This window comes from Anoplopoma fimbria, chromosome 8, assembly GCF_027596085.1.
Source record: "Anoplopoma fimbria isolate UVic2021 breed Golden Eagle Sablefish chromosome 8, Afim_UVic_2022, whole genome shotgun sequence".
NCBI classification, from domain to species: domain Eukaryota; kingdom Metazoa; phylum Chordata; class Actinopteri; order Perciformes; family Anoplopomatidae; genus Anoplopoma; species Anoplopoma fimbria.
Genome location: NC_072456.1, coordinates 2,666,136 through 2,687,401, shown reverse-complemented (window position 1 = coordinate 2,687,401; position 21,266 = coordinate 2,666,136). Strand labels below are relative to the sequence as shown.

Here is a 21,266-nt window from a genome sequence, read left to right as displayed (position 1 = left end):
TTTGTACATAATTTGTTTGAAGCACAGGCTTGGCTTGGGCCCAGCGGGGTGTGTATGTGGTTAGAGCAGTGGTGGTGGGTTCACGATTCTGAGACTCCTCCACTTCTTTATGAGGTGTCTAACAAAGTCCCCATACATGGAATATCTAGCTGGGTGGAGAGATAGTGTCAATAACATAGAGAACTGTAGTTTACTATGTAAGACTATGAGACTATCTCTCAATGTACAGGCCGCTCAGAATCTGGTGTAGATAAAGGAAAATCAGAGTGATCACTTACACATTTCTCTCTCTGTTTCTTCAATAATTATCCACTTCATCTTTCAGGTGGGGACATTTGAAATACTTTTTACTGAGCTTCGGAACTGAGCTTTGTTTCTGTTGTTGTAGATGAGAGAAATATACATTTGTTATTTCCTGTGCTTTTCCTCTTCATTTTCTATTGTTGAGTAACTTTTTAGAATAGGCACTTTTAACAAGTGTCAGATGGATGTAACACTGAAAATGAACATGGTGTCCTGTTTCTTTCACTGAAAAACTTTATTTTGATCAGATTAAACATTAAATACATAATTTGCAGTTTCACACTTCCAGAAATGACATTAGAAAAACTTGAAGCTGGCCAGTATTTTTTTTCCTTAAACTTAATATCGTTGGGGGATGTCACTTCTTCAAAGATCAAGTTTGAACAAATGAGTCCTCACACAATTTGTTCAAATTAATTTCAATGCAACCAACAGAACCAAATCCTAAACTAAGGGTACGTAAAAGGGACATTCTGTTCATCCGTGGTGCCTCTGTTTCCTCTTGAGTGACAAGCAAACACGTGACTTTGGATCTGTTGACGTCATAATGTTGTATCAAACAGCTTTACTTTTATTCACAATTACAAATTACATCTACAGTGCGGAATCTTTGATGCCTCAGATTCTCAGCTAGTTTGTTGTCATGATTATTTGCTTAGCACATTTTGCTAGTTACCTCTGTTTTGTGATAAACCTGCATTGGGGCCACTTGGAGTCTTGTTGTCAGCATGGAATGTAATCTTGATCCATTATAAAAATTTTCATTAGTGCAGCTTTAATCAACCAAAACTAGAATCTGCCTGATAATGGCTGGATGTGCTGAAACATTGGTAATTTGGGTTTGCTGAGGTCATTCACACTCAAACTGTTATCTGAATGTCGGATAAAAAGTGTTGGCTCTACTGTGAAGGTAGGGCTTACCCATGTCCTTCATGTAAATATAAAGCATACACTCAATGAAAAGACTTTATCTAACATTGATTAATATCTGAAGTAAAGTGAAATCTATAAAACTTAGTATGATTCAGTTCAACCACATTTCTGACAGAATATACACTTAATTATAAAGCTACAAAAATAGAAATTACGTCATGACCATCTGTCTTCTTTATGTTTCGAGCACAAAAAAACTTAACCTGCTTAAACATGAAGAAATCAGTGCATTTAGTTATATTAAGTTCTCCTCTTTTAGTCTGTGTTCCGAACAAGGCGATCTTCAAGCAAGGAGTCCTCACAACAGCTCCTCTTTTTTACAAGATGGGAAAAAAACAAATCGCAATCATCTTAAAAATGATTAGCTCCCACCAGTCTCAGCCATCCTACAGGCATCCACAGCTCAGCTTGAATGGCAGCAGAAGGGCACTTAGTCACAATAAAGAAAAGGTTAAAAACAACTTGTCTTCCCCACACGTTTCACTTCATATTTACAGTGGCGAATGTGGTCAATTCCTGAAATAACTGGATTGAACTTGGATTTTGTTGACTGACCCAGTTCTCAAAACTTTCCTCCATTCAGTTCGCTTTAAATGGCACATGTAAAGCGACATCAAAGGCTCTGCAAAATGGGTATTTGGTTACCCAAGAGAGATTTAAACCAAAGCCTAAAGGTATTTTAAGTCCAATTCTCAATACAAAATACAAAATAGTCACAATTTGGCTGATTAATTTGCATTTCTACATCTGTTACTTCCAGTTCACTAAATCAGATATTTAGAACTTAAGTCCCCTTTTGAAAATAACTTGGTACAGTGGTAGACACATTTTTGGATCTATGTGCAGTGAAGACAGGTCAAGGATCAGGTAGCTATCATGTGGATTGTGTGTCATCTGTATTTATTAAAAGTTCTCAAATTTTCTTAAAGCTCATCAATTATGTTCACAATCTCTAATATAAAGTTTGAGGTTGTTGGAGGTTACAGTCAATTGCCCTGCATTGGTCAAAATCTTTCCTGAAGCTGTCTTTGACATGGAAGTGAGTGTTTGTGCTGACTTTGTTAAGAGAAGTCACAGTCCTCAGCACCATACAGGTCAGCTAGTTTCCTGAACCTAGGACCCCAGTCACTCAGGTAGTGGTAGTCCTGCTCAGCCTCGGATGACACTGAGCCCAGTGAGCTCAGTGACTCTGCCATTGAGCCTGCGCCCTCGTAGGCAAAGGTGGCCAGTGAGTCGTACGGTGGTGCTGTCGGGTTACAGTCGTTCTCAAGCACTTTCTGATTTATAAACTTGAGTACCTCACCGTTATCCCGTGAAGCCATGCTGACTGGCGGTATGATGAGGCCAGACAAGGCAGGGGTAAGTCTGCGGTGTTGTGGATACAGCAGGGTGTCAGTAGGGATGATGTCACGCCTCTGATTGGCGGACTCCTCTAAATTGGCAGCAGTGACCTGGTGTTGCAGTGCTCCAATGTCAAAAGCCTGGGTGTCCTCCTCTCCTCCGCCCTCGTCATTGTAGCTCACCACGTTGTCCCGCACATCCTCCTTGGAAATGATGAGCGGCTCCTGCTTCCTTTGTCCTTTTAAAGATGTGAACATAACCACGATCACTGCAGGAGACAACAGTAGAAAGATATGGGGTTGGAAATGTTTACAGTGAGCAGCACTGGGATATACAGCCAATGAGGAAAGATAATAAATCAAGTTCATTACCGTTTATTTCAAGGGTCTTATTTTGGTAGCTTTTTATATTGCTTATGACAACATTTTACTCAAGTTAATTGCTTTGGGCATCATTGTGATCAAGGCTGCAATGAAGTTTGGGCAAGCTTACACTTTACCCCGATGATCTACACCAATTAATTAGATGGTAAACCACATTGCACCATAACACTTCATTTCACACATATGGACTGTGAAGGAAACTCACTCTTGCCTCTCACAAACTTGAACTAGGAGGTGTGTTTCTATTTTACATACTCAGCTCTGATATTTTGTTTCCAATGCTATGTATTTCCACAGATTACTTAATGATTAACAAATTATCCTGTGATAAAGTCCCTCTAGATGGCAATGCCTTGGCTTTCAGCACAACCGTAAAGAATCTCTGAGTTATCTTTGATCAGGAAATGTTCTATGAATCCCGAACATTTAAAGGACTGAGGAAAATCATATCCTGTCTCAAAATGATGCAGAAAACAATTGTCCATGCATTAGTTACTTCTAGACTACAGTAAGTCTCATATACCCTTCAGTCTTTCTGCAGCATGTGTACTGAAAAAAAGTAAGAAAAGAGCTTTTTAGCTTCTCTGCACTGGCTTCCTGTAAATTGTGGAATATAATTTAAAATCCTTCTCCTGACAAAGCCCTAAATGATCACTCACCATCATATTTTAAAGAGCTCATAGTACCCTAGTATCCCAGTATAGCACTACGCTTCCATAATGCGGAGTTACTTGATCTTCCGCAAACAAATATGGGAGCCAGAGCCTTCAGCTACCAGGCTCCTCTCCTGTGTAACCAGCTTCCAGTTTCAGGGACAGACACCCTCACCACATTTAAGAGTGGGCTTAAGACTTTTCTCTTTGATAACGCTTATAGTTAGGGCTGGCTCAGGTTTGCCGCAGGTAGGCTTAGCCCTAGATATGCTGCTGTAGGCCCACACTGCTGGCGGACTTTCTATGAAACACTGAGCTCCTCTCGCTCCTCCTCTTCTCTCTCTCCATCTTTATGTATTCATGTCCCATTAATACAAGTTATGACTTTGCTTCATCCCAGGAGTCTCTGTGCCTTCTCTCCTCGCAGGTTTTCGTGGATTGTGGTTATACCTGTATCGTGGTCCTGCCTTCTATTACTATTATTCTGTGTGGCTGTGTAGCATCAAGGCTGTTTCCACGGAAACCACGAAAAACCGCAAGAAATTTCCCCATAGACATGAATGCGTTTTGGGCGTGAAGAGAGCTAAAAAAACACTCAACTTTGACTCGCAATACTTTAACGTGGAAAAATGATTTCAAGTTTTAAACGTTAACAAAACTCTGGATTTTATTGGGCCAATGGGCATTTCGATAGCTAGCAGAGATTCAATGACATCACAGTTTAAGTTTCAGAAAAATTTTAGGATCATTTCAGATTTTACAATGGGTGTGTATTGGATGGAATGTTCAGAGCTATAGTGCGTGAAGTCATCAAGAGGAGCTTGAAAAATATTCTACAATTTTTCCAAACAACTTGTTCCTATATCCACAATTTTAACTCTTCATACACCATTTTCTCCTCAAATGTAGGAAATGTTGTGCTGGTCCTAGACGTGTCTATTAAATCCAACAGACTTACACATTTGACTCAATGAGCCTGAAAGCAACATGAACTCCAACCAACTGCTCCATTGGACAAATGGTTTTACAATTAGGGGCAGGAGTTTGACAGGTAGTTTTGTTCAAAATCACTGTCTGCTCTAACCACTCTTAATTAGTCTGCATCTCCACCATGTGTAAGAACACTGGTATCGGATTGGTGCATAGTATAGGAATCAGAATCGGTTTCAGGAGAAAAAGAGCTGGATTGACCGCTCCTGAGAATCTACTACATGGACCTTTCTTGTTCACATAAATATGTTAATTCTATGTAACATATTTCCATTCAAATACATCTTAATCTACTAACACATTTACTACTGCTACTACTTGCACTGTCCCTCTAGAGTATGTATTAATACATACTGTATTTTCAAATACTCACTCAGTAGTATGATGGCACACAGGAGGATAGCGATAAGAGCTCCAGTGCTGAGACCAGGAGAGCTGCTAAGAGCCTCTGCGCTACACAGTTCCATGTTGCCTTCACGGTCGCAGGTGCACACCCTCACAGTAAGAGTACCGGTACTGCTCTGCATTGGGTCGTCGCCGTCTGTGATCACCACGGGAACCAGGTAGACGCTCTGATCAAGGCGGCTGTAGCTGGCTCGTCGTGTCAGGATGCCAGCAGTGTTATCTGAGTAGGAGAAAATATCATTGTAGCACACATGCAATGCACAGTGCCCAACACTTTGACAGACTTTAGTATGCGAATAAGGATCACTTTATTACCAAGTTGTGATAAAATGTGAGTCCAACCAGGCAGAAGTTACTCAGTCTATCTGACTGAAGAGACAAAGCTTGTAGATTAATCAGTTTTTACAATTTCAGTCAAAAAACTATCAAGGAACAATATCTAGACCTGTCTGAGTACAAAAAAGTCAATCAATGGGTTCAGTGTCTTGTCCGTGACACTTCGACATGCAGACTTAAGAAGTCGAGGATCAAACTGTTGTCCCTCTAAGGAAGACCCGCTATAACTGTGATATCGATGTGCTGACATGCTACAGTAAGCACGTGTTGATAGGGTAAGTTGATAGCGTACTTTCCGCAGCTCCAGCGAAAACTAGTCAATTGTGTGATATTCTTTATTATAGCGGCTAATTACCTGCTTTACATTTAAACATTTGAACGCTCATAGTTCACACCCTAATTCAGTGACTTTTCGCTTAATCCAACAGCTGTTTACACGTTGTTCAGTTAACGTTAGCTACCCTCATTTAGCTTCTCTCTCTTGCTCAGTGTGTCTCATGTTTAGCCATTCCTCTGCCTCCCTTACTGATAAGGGTACATGTAATACATGTAGTTTATTTGCTGGGTTGGAGGCGAGGCTCAGTGGATTAGAAGCAAGGTTCCGCACAATTGAAGCTCAGTCGTTAGCTACTGTAGTTAGCCAGCCCACCCCCGTAGCCGGTGCAGGCCAACCAGACGTAGCTTCTGCTAGCCGTCCCCCGGCAACCCCCGAGCAGCCAGGAGACTGGGTGACTGTTTGAAGGAAGCATAAGTCTATGTCGAAGCACATGGGTCACCACCAACCACTTCACGTTTCTAACCGGTTCTCCCCACTCTGGATGTTGCGAGTCTGACCCTGCTGAGAAACCAACTCTGGTTATCGGCAGCTCCATTCTGAGAAACGTGAAGTTAGCGAAGAAAGGGGCCATAATTACTTGAATCCCCGGGGCCAGAGCGGGCGGCATTGAATCCTACTTAAAACTGCTGGCTAAGGGTAAACGTAAATACAGTAAGATTGTTATTCACGTCGGCGGTAATGACACCCAATTACGTCGCTCGGAGGTCACTAAAATTAATGTGGAATCGGTGTGTTCATATGCAAAGACAATGTCGGACTCTGTAGTTTTCTCTGGCCCTCTCCCTAACCTGGTCAATGATGAATGTATAGCCGCATGTCATCATTCCGCCGCTGGCTGTCAAGGTGGTGTCCAGCAAACAATGTGGGCTTCGTCGACAATTGGCAGACTTTCTGGGGAAAACCTGGTCTTATTAGGAGAGACGGCATTCATCCCACTTTGGATGGAGCGGATCTCATATCTAGAAATCTGACCCAGTTTATTAGTGGACCTAATCCATGACAACCCAGAGTTCAGACCAGGAAGCAGAGTTGCAGTGTTTCACACTTCTCTACACTTCCATTAGAGCAGTTACCCACCCAAAACCCTATAGCGACCGTGTCTGCCCCACAGACACTAGATGTCTATCTGATAGTGCTGTAGCTAGATTTAAAGAAGCGATTTCATCAGCATTTAATTCATTACGATTGCTCATTATAACAGAGGACTCCTACGCTAACTTCTCAGATATGTGTAAACGATGAAACCTCGATGAAAATCAAGGTCAGTCACGGAGTTCCACAAGGGTCTGTACTTGGACCAATTTTATTCACCTTATATATGCTTCCTTTAGGGAATATTATCAGAAAACACTCAATAAACTTTCATTGTTATGCAGATGTTGTCAGTTATATCTATCGATTAAGCCAGACAAAACTCACCAGTACTCTAAACTTCAAGCATGTCTTAAGGACATAAAAACCTGGATGACCTGCAATTTCTTGATGTTAAACTCTGACAAAACTTATTAGTTAGTTATTCTACTAGGCCCAGATCACCTTCGAAATCAATTATCTAACGATATAGTTTCTCTAGATGGCATTGCTCTGGCATCCAGCACTACTGTTAAGAACCTCAGAGTTATTTTTGATCAGGACCTGTCTTTTAAGTCTTATATAAAACAGATCTCAAAGACAGCCTTTTTTCATTTCCGTAACATTTCGAAAATCAGGCAAATCCTGTCTCAAAGTGATGCAAGGCAGCGGGCTGAGGAGACTCCTCTGTCGTTCTCCCAGAGGTTTCTTCCTTTTTTCTCCCCGTTAAAGGTTTTTTTAGGGGAGTTTTTCCTGTGCCGATGTGAGGGTTCCGGGACAGAGGATGTCGCATGTGTACAGATTGTAAAGCCCTCTGAGGCAAATTTGTAATTTGTGATTTTGGGCTATACAAAATGAACTGAATTGAAATAAACTGAATAACTCCCGGCCACAGCAGCCCCTCATAATAGAGGGATGTGGCCCGCATTACTCTGACAGTTTACCAAAATTGACTACACATTTTCTGAATTAAAAACAACTATTAATTGTCAAGTTACTCTTGAGGGGCGGCCCGTGGTGTGGTGGCTAGCACTGTTGCCTCACAGCAAGGGGGGCCCGGGTTCAGTTCCCAGGCTAGACGGCCTTCTGTGTTGAGTTTGCATGCCCTGTGTCAGCGTGGGTTCTCTCTGGGTTCTCCAGCTTCCTCCCACCGTCCAAAGACATGCACCTTAGGTTAACTGACATATTGTCTCTATATGTCAGCCCTGTGATAGTCTGGATACCTGTCCAGGTGAACCCTGCCTTTGCCCAATGACAGCTGAGATCGGCTCCAGCCCCCCCCCCCGCGACCCTTAACAGGATAAGCCGTAACGGATAATAAATGAATGAATGAAGTTACTCTTGAGAACAGACAGCCCAGTTGTAAGAGTGTTTGTCAGAGATAAATAAGTAGAAGAGCAAACATTAAGAAGGGAAGCTACAGCAGGATTAAAGATCATCAATTGATTCAAACTATGAGCCTGAAAGATTCAACATATTTAATTACGACATTCTGAAGAGAATTTTGTTTTTTATTATTTATTTAAATGGATTTTCTGTTTCGTAGCTCTTAGTCATTTATTCACCCTGAATCTTCTACGAGACATTTGTAAGGTTAAAGGAATACCTCAACATTTTGGGGAATACATGTGTTCTCTTGCAGAGATTTATAGGATTGAGACCAGATTTGAAAAGAAACTACAGCCAACAGCATGTTAGCTTATCTTAGACTCAATACAGTTTCTTTGTCAAGTGATTTCACTTCATGGTGACTAAACTACTTGGCTAGGTTAAGGCAACAAAAGAACTTCGTTAGGTTTAGGAAAAGTATGTTTCTTACGTCTATTGTAATTATTTCCGTAAGTTACGTAGTAAAAGTAAGGTTAGATTTGGTGACATTACCTTGGCTTCACACAAGACACAAACAGCAGTACTAGGTTAAGTCCTGTGTTGGTTTAACCCACCCACCCCCCTAAGCAGGCTTTATCACTCTTTAGACTATGTTCCTCAGCATTAAATAATGATGAGGAAATTTTACATTGGAATTGGTTGAAGCCTGTGTGTCCAATACAGTCACCTAAAGGTACCTTGGTATCAGATGCTAAGGGGCATTGAACAAGGTGAAAAAAACCACCCAGACATTGGCCTCCTGAGTAGGCTCCTCCTCCAACTCATTACTCAAATGCCCCATCCCAAAAAAGTTAGCTATGGATAGAAAAGTGCAAAAGCTCTGACTAGGCTCACAACCTCAACTGAAAAAACTGAAACAAGCTGCGGTACTTGAGGAGTTAGGGGTTAGAAACAGGTTGTGCTGGTAGGTTGATTCCAATTACCTTTGGACAGCGCAAATCTTGCTGTTTCCCTTTTAACTAGTTTTTGGCCAAGCTAAGCTAACCGGGTGCTGGTTGTAGTTTCATATTTAAATGACATGAAAGTAGCATCAGCCTTTTTATCTAACTCTCTAAACTCCAAAAGCAAATAGGCTAGTACATTATACTATAAAAAATGACCACGTTGCAGGTAGCTGGATCCTAATCTCTTTTTGTAATATCATCATGACTACAATATTTTATAGAAACAGAATGGCCTGTCAGGCTTTGTACGTATGTATGTTAATGCTGGTAACGGTAGATACTTTAAACAATGCTGCAGCTATTACATGTTTTTGTTGAGGGATGACAGGGAGTGAACCCTTTATTTATTTAATGCACAATAGTTATTTTCGTTGGCTTTTCATCCATCAATGGGAAAAGCCATTCTGAATCAAAGCAGTCCACATACGGCAAATGTATTTGTTTAATGTCTGTTTGATAAAGTTAATTTAATTCCTTTAAGGCACTTGTATTACAGGTCAGTAATCAGTAAGCCTGTATCTGGTGAAGTGTTTCCTACCTCCATTGTCTCGGACAGTGAAGTTGCTGTGGTGGGACCCCTCAGGAGCCAGGCTGAAGAAGAACTTGTGTCCCGCTGACGGCTCATCGGCATCAACAGCACTCACTGTCTGGATACGCTGTCATAAACACCAACACCCATTGATGAGTAAAAGAGCAGTAAATGGATGGAAATGACTGGTTGCTTTCACAGTGACAGTACATACTGCTGTCCTCGCATATGACTAGGAAAAAGAGCAAGCCCCTCTTAATCATGGTCTCATTTTTTTTGGGGGGGGGGAATAATGAATAGCAATTTATAAAAAATATATTATTATTGCTTATTCCAATGTGTATGTGTTATGTGTCATATCATGTTGATTTTGTCCAATGTCAAGTCTCTATTTGATCATGTGACGAGACAAGACAATACGATGTGCATAAGCTTAAGATTGAGCTTTGCACATCTGCAAGCCGAGCAAGCCGTCATCATGCCTTTCACACATAAAACAACAGCAGTAAGATAATAGAAGAGAGAAAGAGCAGGCGGAGAGGGTGGCAAAGCTTCTTAAATTGTGTGTGTGCTTCATAGTAACTAGCATACACTAGCGCACATCATAATAGCGTTAATTGGGGCCCATCGAAACTACCTTACGTTACTGACATACAACATAACTCAGAACAAAATAAACAACACTGAAATAGGACAGGAAATAAAATAGTATTGCCGCTTGGTTTACTGAGTCATGCACAACAACCAATTTGATGAAACAAAATATTTTATAGTTTACATTCCATATACTCTGTGTATGACACGTTCCTTTATCCAAGTTCTTGTGCTGCTGCTTTACACGTTGATAAATACTTACATTTTTACTGTCATTATACTGAACAACTTCTGTTTCCAATTGATAATTGTTATACACAATTATCAACTGGAAATTGTAAAGTTATCATGGAAATTCAATTCAATTCAATTCAGTTTATTTTGTATAGCCCAAAATCACAAATTACAAATTTAACTCTGTGAGAAAGGCGGCCTTCATGAACTTGGTCATTTGATTGACAGAGAGAGTGTGTGTGTGTATTTCTCTATTTCTCTCTTTCTTACTCACTAACTCGCTCACTCTCTCCCTTTCTTTCTCTCTCTCTCTCCCTCTCTCTCTCTCTCACTCAAGCACCCTCTCTCTTCTTTCAATCTCTCTCCTCTCTCACTCTCTTTCTCTCTCACTAGATCACTCTCTCTCCTCTTTCACTCTCTCTTTCTCTCTCACTAGATCACTCTCTCTCCTTCTCTTTCTCTCTCACTAGATCACTCTCTCTCTTTCTCTCTCACAATCTCTCTTTCTCTCTCACTCACTCACACACACACTCTCTCTCTCACTCACTGTACCTATCTCTCTCTCTTTCTCTTTCACTCTCTTATCTCTCTCACTCACCCTCTCTCTTTCACTCTCTCTTTTTCAATCTCTCTCTCTTTCTCTATCACTCATTCTTTCACTCTATCTTTCTCTCTCACTAGCTCACTCCCTCTCTTTCTCTCTCTCTCACTCACTCTCTCTCTCTTTCACTCTCTTTCTCACTTACTCACTTTTTCTCTCTCTCTCTTTCTATCTCACTCACTCTCTTACTCTCGCTCTCTCTTTCACTCACTCACACTCTCTCTTTCTCTAATCTCTGTTTCTCTATCTCTCAATGCCTTACTTTCTCTCACACACAATTTCAGGTAGAACCCTCCCTGTGTTATCACCAGTTATGGCCAACAGTAACTCAGCACGACTACTATTAATACTACTATTAATACTACAACAACTTCTTCTTCTACTACTATTGCTGACTTGACTATTTCTTCTACTTAACCACTGATACTACTGCTGCTACGGATACTACTACCACTACTATAACTTCAGCTTCTACAACTACTACTCTTCTTATGACTGCTTCTTCTACTATTACTACCACCTCTACAGTTCAGCTTCCAGATTTTTCTTCATTGTATTTCAGCTCTTTGCTTCTTTTGGTGATGCAGTTCAGCTTCCATCTCTGCCAGATTTACAATTCAACTACCAGGTTTTTCAACAGTGCAGTTCTTGGCTTTTGGGCTTTTTCAGGAAAGTCATTTGAAACTTCCACATTTTCAGCAATGCTGTGACTGATTTCAGCTTTCAGCATTCCAACGCATTTTCTGCAGGATTGAATTATTAATGCGATTGGATTTACTTTTTTTTTTTCAAATAAAACTCAAATGTACCTCAAATGAACCCCAAACTAACCCTAAATGAACCCCATTGATACAGCTGTAGCAGCCACACAGTCAAAATTTCTTGCGAATATTTTCTAGTTCATTAGGGGTCAAATTAGGGGTCAAATTACAAGTACAGTTGAACAGCTAACTGAATAGATTATTATACTTATTTTTGGTTGACATTCCCAATTTTCTAAAAGTGGTTGTGTCGACTTCAGTGTTTCTAAAATCCTGTACTTGAGTATTGTTGGGATCTGTGAACATGGTGACATTAACAAAGTTTGTAGGGTCAACAAACACAAACCGTCAGATGATCAAGACAGTATATCTACATTATCTAAACCACTTCATTAGCAGTCAAACTGAAAGTATGCACACCTGAAATGACGCTTATAATCCCTAATTGCAGAAGTACAGTAAGCACAGCAGGTCAAAGTGGAAGCAGGAAGTGGTTCTGTTAAGTGTGATAGATGTTTACAAGGGACAGTAATAAATTCACTGTTTACCTTTGTTTCTCTTTTTTACTACTTTTCTGTCGTGTGACCTGGGGGTTAGTTTACAAGTTGTCTCTTATGTGACGCTCGTGTGTCTTTTCTGTGGTTGCTGTGTCTCAGCTCTCAACAGTTACAATGGCGACTGAAAGATTATTAAAACTGTTAGAAATGATAGCCACAACTATGAATAAGACCCTAGTTGTAATTAAGCACACTTACTCTTAACTTAACTAAATAAGCCCCTCTATAGGCCAATAAATTAGGAGGATACTCATGCTCTCCCTCAAGCCCAAATAAATGATTGTCATAATGTAAATAATGAACTGGGGAAGTTTCATGAGGATACCTATCAGGTAAATGTTTAGCCTCTCAACCTGTAGTGTCTTGTAACTTGTATGGGATTTTATAATACCTATCATTGAAGGTTTTTTCTCATACTCTTAGCCAGAAATCCCCACTTCGGTAGCACTTTCTCCGCAGGCTAGTGTGTTTTTCATTTCAGCATCCCCTGGTGCCCCCATCGCCGCAGGCTAAACGCACTAACCTCCTTAAAATGAATGGGAGGACTGGCATTCTCTACGCAATGCCTGATTTGGTGTGAGTGCAGCCTAATACCCTTATATGATTATGAGTGTACTACACAACCAACACAGTGGTGTGTCTTGTTGCCACACGCTATATTCAGTTGTACGTTTTTTTTTAATTCATAGTTTTGAAGTCCTCTAGTGTTTGGAGGAAGTGCCTAATGAATAATAGGATGTGTATAGATTAAAGTAAATAAAATTGTATTGAACCCCAACCCTCAGCTTTGTTTGTTTGGAAAGCCAATTCTGATCCTGCTCAATCCGGATTAAGTTTGGTCGCTTAACTGTCAAAAGGACAATGTATACTGCAGCCCAGTATTTAGTGACGTGATCAAAAAATCAATCCCTGCCTAGCTCTCTGAGCTATACAGTACAATATGTATTAAAGTGATAAAGCTGTAGTACCTGACCAGCCTTAGTCCTCTCACAGACAAAGGTTTCATACACAGAGGCGAAGGTGGGAGCGTTGTCGTTGATATCCAGCAGGCGGATGTAAACCGGAACATGGCTGCTCTGACGGGGATTATCTGAAATGCACAGACAAAGTGAACACCCAGCTCCACTTTTACATACTTCCAAACATTCACACTGTAAGCTGGGGATGTACCCAAATCCTGATACAGTATATCTGAAAGCACAAATATCTTGCATCGAAGAGGAGGAGGTGGGGACTGCCCATTGTTCCTACAGCCCATTATTCCTAAACCTTAATAATCACAAAAATGACCCAATGGAAGGAAAAAACATTGTCCGACAGCCCATTAAGCTAAAAGAAATCCAGTAAATAAAACTTAGTTTAACTAAACATTTAAGGAGGAAGAGCAAAAGATGAAAAGTAGGTTGCAGTATGAGGATGTGGAAATATATTTCACAATTAATTATACGGCAATATTTTATAATTAAACCAAATCAACCTGGATGACCTGCAATTTCTTGATGTTAAACTCCGACAAAACTGAAGTTATTCTACTAGGCCCAGATCACCTTCGAAATCAATATAGTTTCTTTAGATGGCATTGCTCTGGCAGCACGTGTTCTCACAAAAACTAAGAAAAGAGATCATATTACTCCATTATTAGCTTCTCTGCACTGGCTCCCTGTTAAATCAAGAATAGAATTTAAAATTCTTCTAATCACCTACAAAGCTCTAACTGGCCAGGCACCGTCTTATCTTAAGGAACTTATAGTTCCATATTACCCAACTAGAGAACTACGCTCCATCAATGCAGGGCTACTTGTGGTTCCTAGAGTATATAAAAGTAGGATGGGAGCCAGAGCCTTCAGTTATCAGGCTCCTCTTCTGTGGAACCAGGTTCCAGTTTCAGTCCTGGGGGCAGACACACTCACCACTTTTAAGAGTAGGCTTAAGACCTTCCTTTTTGATAGCGCTTATAGTTCTCTCCCTCCATCTTTATGTATTAATCTCCTATTTATCCTATTTATGCACTTTACTAATTTTGCTTCTTCCCCGGAGTCCTTGTGCTTTCTCGCCTCGCAGGCTCCCATGAATTGGGGTTATCTCTGGATTGTCACGGTGCTTCCTGCTGTGGCCTTGCTGACACCCACTGCTACTACCACTGTTATTATTAGTCATATTGATTTTATTATTCCCTGTACTATTACACTTATTGGCTTTGCTTCCACCCTGGAGTATTTGTGCTTTCTCGCCTCGCAGGTTTCCATAAATCGTGGCTGTACCTGGACTATGGTCATGCTTCCTGCTGTGGCACTGCTCACACCCACTGCTACTACCATTATTATTATTATTATTATTATTATTATTATTACATTACCTTTACTATTCCCTGTACCATTACGCATATTGGCTTTGCTTCCACCCTGAAGCCCTTTTTACTTTCTCGCCTCGCAGGTTTCCACGAATCGTTGTGGTACCTGGACCATGGTTGTGCCCTCCTGCTGTGACCCAGTTGACACCTACTGCTACTTCAATTATTATTATTAGTCACATTACTAATACTATTCCCTATATCATTATTTTAATTTTACTAAAGTCATTGCTGCTTTTATAAGTAGTCTTGTTTTTTTCCTTTGTTACTCTGCTTTCTACTGTGATTATATGAATAATTTATGTCATATACATTGAATGTGTTGTAACTCTGTTATGTTGTTCATTCTGTACACATGACATCTATTGCATTCTATCCATCCTGGAAGAAGGATCCCTCCTCTGTCGCTCTCCCATATGTTTCTTCCTTTTTTCTCCCTGTTAAAGGGGAGTTTTTCCTGTGAATGTGAGGGTTCTGGGACAGAGGATGTCGCATGTGTACAGATTGTAAAGCCCTCTGAGGCAAATTTGTAATTTCTGAATTTGGGCCATACAAAATAAACTGAATTGAATTAATTTCAACACGTTCACAGTTAAAAAATGGTAATGATGGCTCACTGGCTCACTAAAGACAAATAAATGTGTCTTTTTCCTTACATTGGTTGTAGAATGAAAACGATGAGCAAGAAGCTTAAATGCTAGGTGTGTATGTAGGGTAAGCCTTGTATTAGCCATCTCTCTATGCTGAGTGCATTCACTTTCACCTCAGGACGCAAAGGGAACTGCATGATCCGTATAATTATTCAATAACAAATTAAATGTGTCAGAGGTCTCTTTGGTTGGATTTTTCCCCCTTATCTTTTAAAAAAAAAAAAAAGATGTAGAATATTGCATTGAAGAGGTATATCAATTATATAGCTTTTGTGGATAGATCATCGTTTAGGAACAGGTCAAATGGACTTTCAATGTATATGAGTCATTCGGAAGTGAACTTTTCAGCTTCGATAGACAGTTTGGTAACACTTTATATTCAGGTCTTTGTAATAAGCGTTAGTTAATAGGTAATTCATGCCTTATAAGTCCTGATATGACACTTATTAACATTATTATATGATTTAGGGTTATAAGTGTTTATAATAGGATCGTAAACACATTTATTGAAGATTATTTTAACCCATAACCCCTAACCCTAAGACATTTATAAGCACTTAAAAGAAACCTGTTAACAGTTTAAAGACTGCCTAAGAGCATTCACATGATTATTTGTAATATCATTACATCTAAAGCATAGTTAACATAGTCAAGTTATTGTTCTCACTTTAGATTGCAAAAAACAACTCAATAAATGTTTTTATAATGCTATTATGAACAATTATAAGAAACTCATATACATAAGGCTTTGTATCGATGCTCTTAAGCAGTCAACAAACTGTTAACAAGTTTCTTATAAGTGCTCATAAATGCCTCATTGTATTGCTGGCTGGTCTGTCAAAGCACTTTGTAAACCTTGTTTTTAAAAGGTGCTATATAAATAAAGTTATTATTATTATTATTACAATCAACGTGTTTATGCAGCTTTTATTACATATATATTATTTTAAACACATAATAATGTTAATAAGCAAGTACTTATATGGGCCTTATTACCTGTTAACTAAAGCTTATTATAAAGACATCTTCAACATATTAGCATCATAGTACATCTCTGTTTAACAATCTGATTTTGTTACCTCATCACAGGTAAGCAAAACCTGCTGCCTGTGGTGTTTGGCCTAGTATGTAGATAATTTCGTTGGCCTCCAGCCCAGTGCAATGGAAATGTTTCTGCTTCTCATATCATTGAAAAAGGGACATTTGTAAATTCTGACAGGAAAGTGTCTTTCCCATAACAGTGTCCCTGCTATCTTATAACCTGCAGACATTTGACAAGCAAGAATCTTTATTTCTGTGAAAAGTAATTAAACTCAAAACTGTTTATGACCAGGGGTCTCATTTATAAAACAGTGCCACACTAAATTATTGCCTACATACAAATGAAGAAATGTTCGTACGCTAAAAAATAGGTTTATAAAACCTTGGCCCCTGCCAGTGCGCAATTCCCCTTTAAAAATCCCAAATCAAACTATGTGCTGCCCTCTACCCACCCAAATTAATTAGTAAATGGTCAATGCAAAGCACCTCATTAATGTTTATGCATAGACATGAGCCTGCTGATCAATGGTTCTTTACAAGGAATCACAGCAACTACCAAAGAAAGATCAAGAAGAGGGTTTTTGATACAGGAATCAAAGGGCTTGTGGATAGAGGATCCCTGAACACTTTCCTTAATTCTTCCATTTGTGTAGTCCAAACAGTTCCGAAGCATCTATCGTGCAGCATTACACATACATGTGTCACTGCAGTATTTATATATTCACAGCAATCAGACTATGTTGTATCCACCGGAACACCGGATAGCTGTTTTCATTGTCTGTGTACAGTATGCTGTATCTGTCCCTATGGAATTACCATAAATTAATCAATAAAGTTTTCACTGCAGCGATTTACTCACAAAATCTATATGAAAACTAAATTTGTACCGGGTGATATATGCACAGTATTAGAGGTTATGGAAAACTATTGACACTCTTTTCCTGCAATTCTTTAACATTGTCAGTAGTCCGGTCCTCTCCTCTGCGCTGAGGAGAGCAGACAATGGTGATGAAATATAAATATTAAGTGAAATTTTATTTCAGGTTTCAGCTGGTTCATATCTTTTATAATTAAAAGGTGCTTATGGAATAGTTAAAGCTCACTAGAACAAACACAAATAACACTGCTTATTCTAATGTTATATAATAAAGAGGATCTATAATTACAAAGTAATGTGTGATATAAAGTTTAATAAATGTGTGAGAGGCATCATTATACAGCGGGTAAAATAAGTATTGAACACGTCACCATTTTTCTCAGTAAATATATTTCTAAAGGTGCTATTGACATGACATTTTCACCAGATGTCGGTAACAACCCAAATAATCCATACATACAAAGAAACCAAACAAATAAGTTCAGAAATTAAGTTATGTGTAATGAAATGGAATGACACAGGGAAAAAGTATTGAACACATGAAGAAAGGGAGGTGCAAAAAGGCATGGAAAGCCAAGACACCAGCTGAAATTTTCTGACAGAGGAGTGAAAAGAATTATCAGGAGAGTTGTCCAAGAGCCAAGGACCACTTGTGGAGAGCTTCAGAAAGACCTGGAATTAGCAGGTACGATTGTTTCAAAGAAAACAATAAGTAATGCACTCAACCGCCGTGGCCTGTATGCACGCTCACCACGCAAGACTCCATTGCTGAAGAAAAGCATGTTGAAGCTCGTTTAAAGTTTGCTGCACAACATTTAGACAAGCCTGTGAAATACTGGGAGAGTATAGTCTGGTCAGATGAGACCAAAATTGAACTCTTTGGATGCCATAATACACACCATGTTCGGAGGTCAAGAAAATAAAGCTGCTAGAATGGCCCAGCCAATCACCTGACTTGAATCCAATAGAAAATCTATGGAAAGAACTAAAGACCAGAGTTCATAGAAGAGGCCCACGGAACTTTCAAGATTTGAAGACTGTTTGTGTATCACACCTGAGCAATGCATGCGACTAGTTTCTCCATACGGGAGACATCTTGAAGCTGTCATTACAAACAAAGGCTTTTGTACGAAGTATTAAATAAATTTCAGTAAGCGTGTTCAATACTTTTTCCCTGTGTCATTCCATTTCATTACACATAACTTAATTTCTGAATTTATTTGTTTGGTTTCTTTGTATGTATGGATTACTTGGGTTGTTACCGACATCTGGTGAAAATGTCATGTCAATAGCACCTTTAGAAATATATTTACTGACAAGGTGGCTGTTTTTTAAATGTCTGAAATATGAGGAGCTGGACTTAAGCTATCTGTACAACTGATTGTGACTGATAAGTTTTGGTATCAGACATTCAGTCTGGACTTACTGAACTCGGTAGCAATGATTGAAATATTATGCCAGGCAGTCTCCTCTCTGTCCAGGCCTTTGAGCAGAAACACAGATCCATTCCCTGGGTGTACGTTGAACAGGCGGTCCATGTCGGTGCGACGGTCGATAGAGTACCTGTAATAAGTGAGATAGAGAGAAGGTGAGAAATGGCTACATTAACCCTCTGTGCAGCCCCACCAGGAAATCACTAGAATAGGGACACTAACTGATTTCTTTCAATCTGTGATGGAAGAGAGTTCATGGAGTCCAACATCATGTGGTACACTGTGGCGTTATTGAACATGTTTGAGGAAGACAAAATATGAGCTCATAAAATCTACATTACTGTGGTACTGAATAGCTGTGTGACGATCGTTTGGTACTTCCCACAGGTATTCAATGTTGTAAAATTGGCATTCAGACCTATGGTCAAACAAAACAAAAAATCTAGGTTTTTAATCATCCAAATCAAACTACGTTTGTTACAGAAATGTTTCCATTCCCACATTTTCTCTAAAATCACAATCTGGGACTGAAAAAAATAAACAAAGTCAAAATTAAAGGAAAAGTTTAACACTTTGGGAAATGATGATTTGTCTGTGTGTTAAAAGTACAGTCTTTTCTTCACCATCTATTTCAGCCCAGTCGCCATGAAAAAGGGTTGCTATTGTACGTTTCTGTTCCAACACAAACGTTGAATGTGGATGTTTTTGTTGCTTTTCTTGGGGAGAGCAAGTGATGTAGTATATAGAGTCCCCTTAATTGAAAGTTATGTGGTATAATAAAGAGTGCAATGAGCTGCAAAGTTTTCTAAGGGCAAGTGTGAAACCAAAAGTAAACATTGACTTTACGCTTGTTACTTAAAGCTGTTATGCTTGTTACGTAATGTAAAGTAAGAAAGTCCACTATGGGCATGTATTTGCGCTAATTACGTTGTTATGGTTGCTACGTTATGTTGTTACACTGTTACCAGGAATAATAATAAGAAAAAATAATTTCACCTCAACCGACAAAGATTAAAGCTATCAGAAAAAACGGTTAAAATATTTTAAAAATGTATTAAAGAAAGCTGAGCAAAACTGGCAAAAAGCGGTTTGTCACTTAAAGGAGAATAGCTGGTCAATCTTTAAGGTCAGCCCACCACAAATGAGCCTGAGCCATTGTTGTTGCTAGCTGTGGGGCAAACTCCCATCACTTTAATCAGCAGGTCGCAAGCAAGACACGGGAACTTGGCTTGAGTCTTGAGGAGTTCTAGAATTTATAATATACTATACAACGATCATGTTAATGTCATACTCATTGTCACAAACACTCTCTCTCTCTTGACCAGACACTTGCTATGTCGGGCTTGCAATACACTTGTGGAAACACAGAGTATACCATGCAGACACACAGGTGACAACCTAGCAGTTCAATTATTTGATGTGGTTGAGAATTAGTGCCTGCATATGTCCACCGCAATGAACGTAAATTTAAGCCTGCTAAACTCGTCAGCATGGTTGAACTGTGGAAAGATGCCTGTTTTTGCATACACTGCAGCTGGTGGTAAACGTGGGCTATTGGTCAGAAAATAAATCTTAATTAGCATCGTTGATATATATATATATATATATATATATATATATATATATATATATATATATACATAATTCGGTATATACAGACTTCTGTAAGATCTAGATGGTTGTCGATGGTTGAAAAAATCAGTGGCCAACCTTGATATTGATATTATAACTAAAACCATATAATTGTGCTGCACTTGAAGCCGCTGCATTCTGGCCTCTCGTCCAATTCAATTTTACTGTAGCCTGTTCAAAAATCACAGCTACTTGAAAATCTCTTCCCACTGTCTGTGGACTGCTCAAAGAGCACGTATCTGAACATGTTAAGATCAAGGATGGTATCACTGCTGGCTACAAAATATAACATCTATGTCACAGTTCGTCTTCCATACTCCCTGTCACTCTGTTCACCTGCCTGTCACTCTCTCTCAGTTCACTCCGGCCACTCCCAGTTCCACTTCCAGCTCTCAGCCCAGCCCCCTCTCTCTCACCACACTCTCCCTCCCTCACCTAATCAGCCTCATGCAGTGCACCTGTCTGCCACACCCACCTCATCAGCACAATCACTCTCACCTGCTCACTCTGCCGCACCTACACCCTGCAGTATTTAAACACCAGTTAGTCACACACTCACTGCCAGATCGTTCGTTGCATTTATGTCAGACCTTCCAGCAATTTCCCGTGGACTGATTTCCCGTTGCCCACCCTGCCTTGCCTGTGCCCCGGTCAACCACTCAGCCTTCTGTCCCCGATTCCCCTACCCACGGTTAGCCACCTTAGCCTTCTGTTTAGCCTCCACTTCCTCTGGTTTCCGTCTGCCTGTTTCCCAATGTGAGTCTTACCCTGCCTGTCTGTCTGCTGTGTGGTCAGCTTTAAATACAGGTGCATCTCAATAAATTAGAATATCATGGAAAAGTTTGTTTATTTCGATAATTCAATTCAAAAAGTGAAACTCATATATTATATAGATTCATTACACACAGAGTGAAATATTTCA

The 21,266-nt window shown here is 39.7% G+C and overlaps 1 protein-coding gene across 1 annotated transcript in view; it reads right to left on the bottom strand.

Moving 5' to 3' along the window:
- Positions 1 to 2,297: 2,297 nt before the first annotated feature.
- Positions 2,298 to 21,266, bottom strand: part of LOC129094145 (cadherin-6-like) — a 41,141-nt gene continuing 22,172 nt past the window's right edge. Inside the window, exons 7-11 of the mRNA XM_054602184.1 lie at positions 18,706 to 18,842; positions 13,330 to 13,451; positions 9,624 to 9,741; positions 4,977 to 5,228; positions 2,298 to 2,845 (exon numbers count right to left, since the gene is read on the bottom strand). Coding sequence (XP_054458159.1) covers positions 2,298 to 2,845; positions 4,977 to 5,228; positions 9,624 to 9,741; positions 13,330 to 13,451; positions 18,706 to 18,842 — 1,177 coding nt within the window. The remainder of the gene's footprint in view (positions 2,846 to 4,976; positions 5,229 to 9,623; positions 9,742 to 13,329; positions 13,452 to 18,705; positions 18,843 to 21,266) is intronic.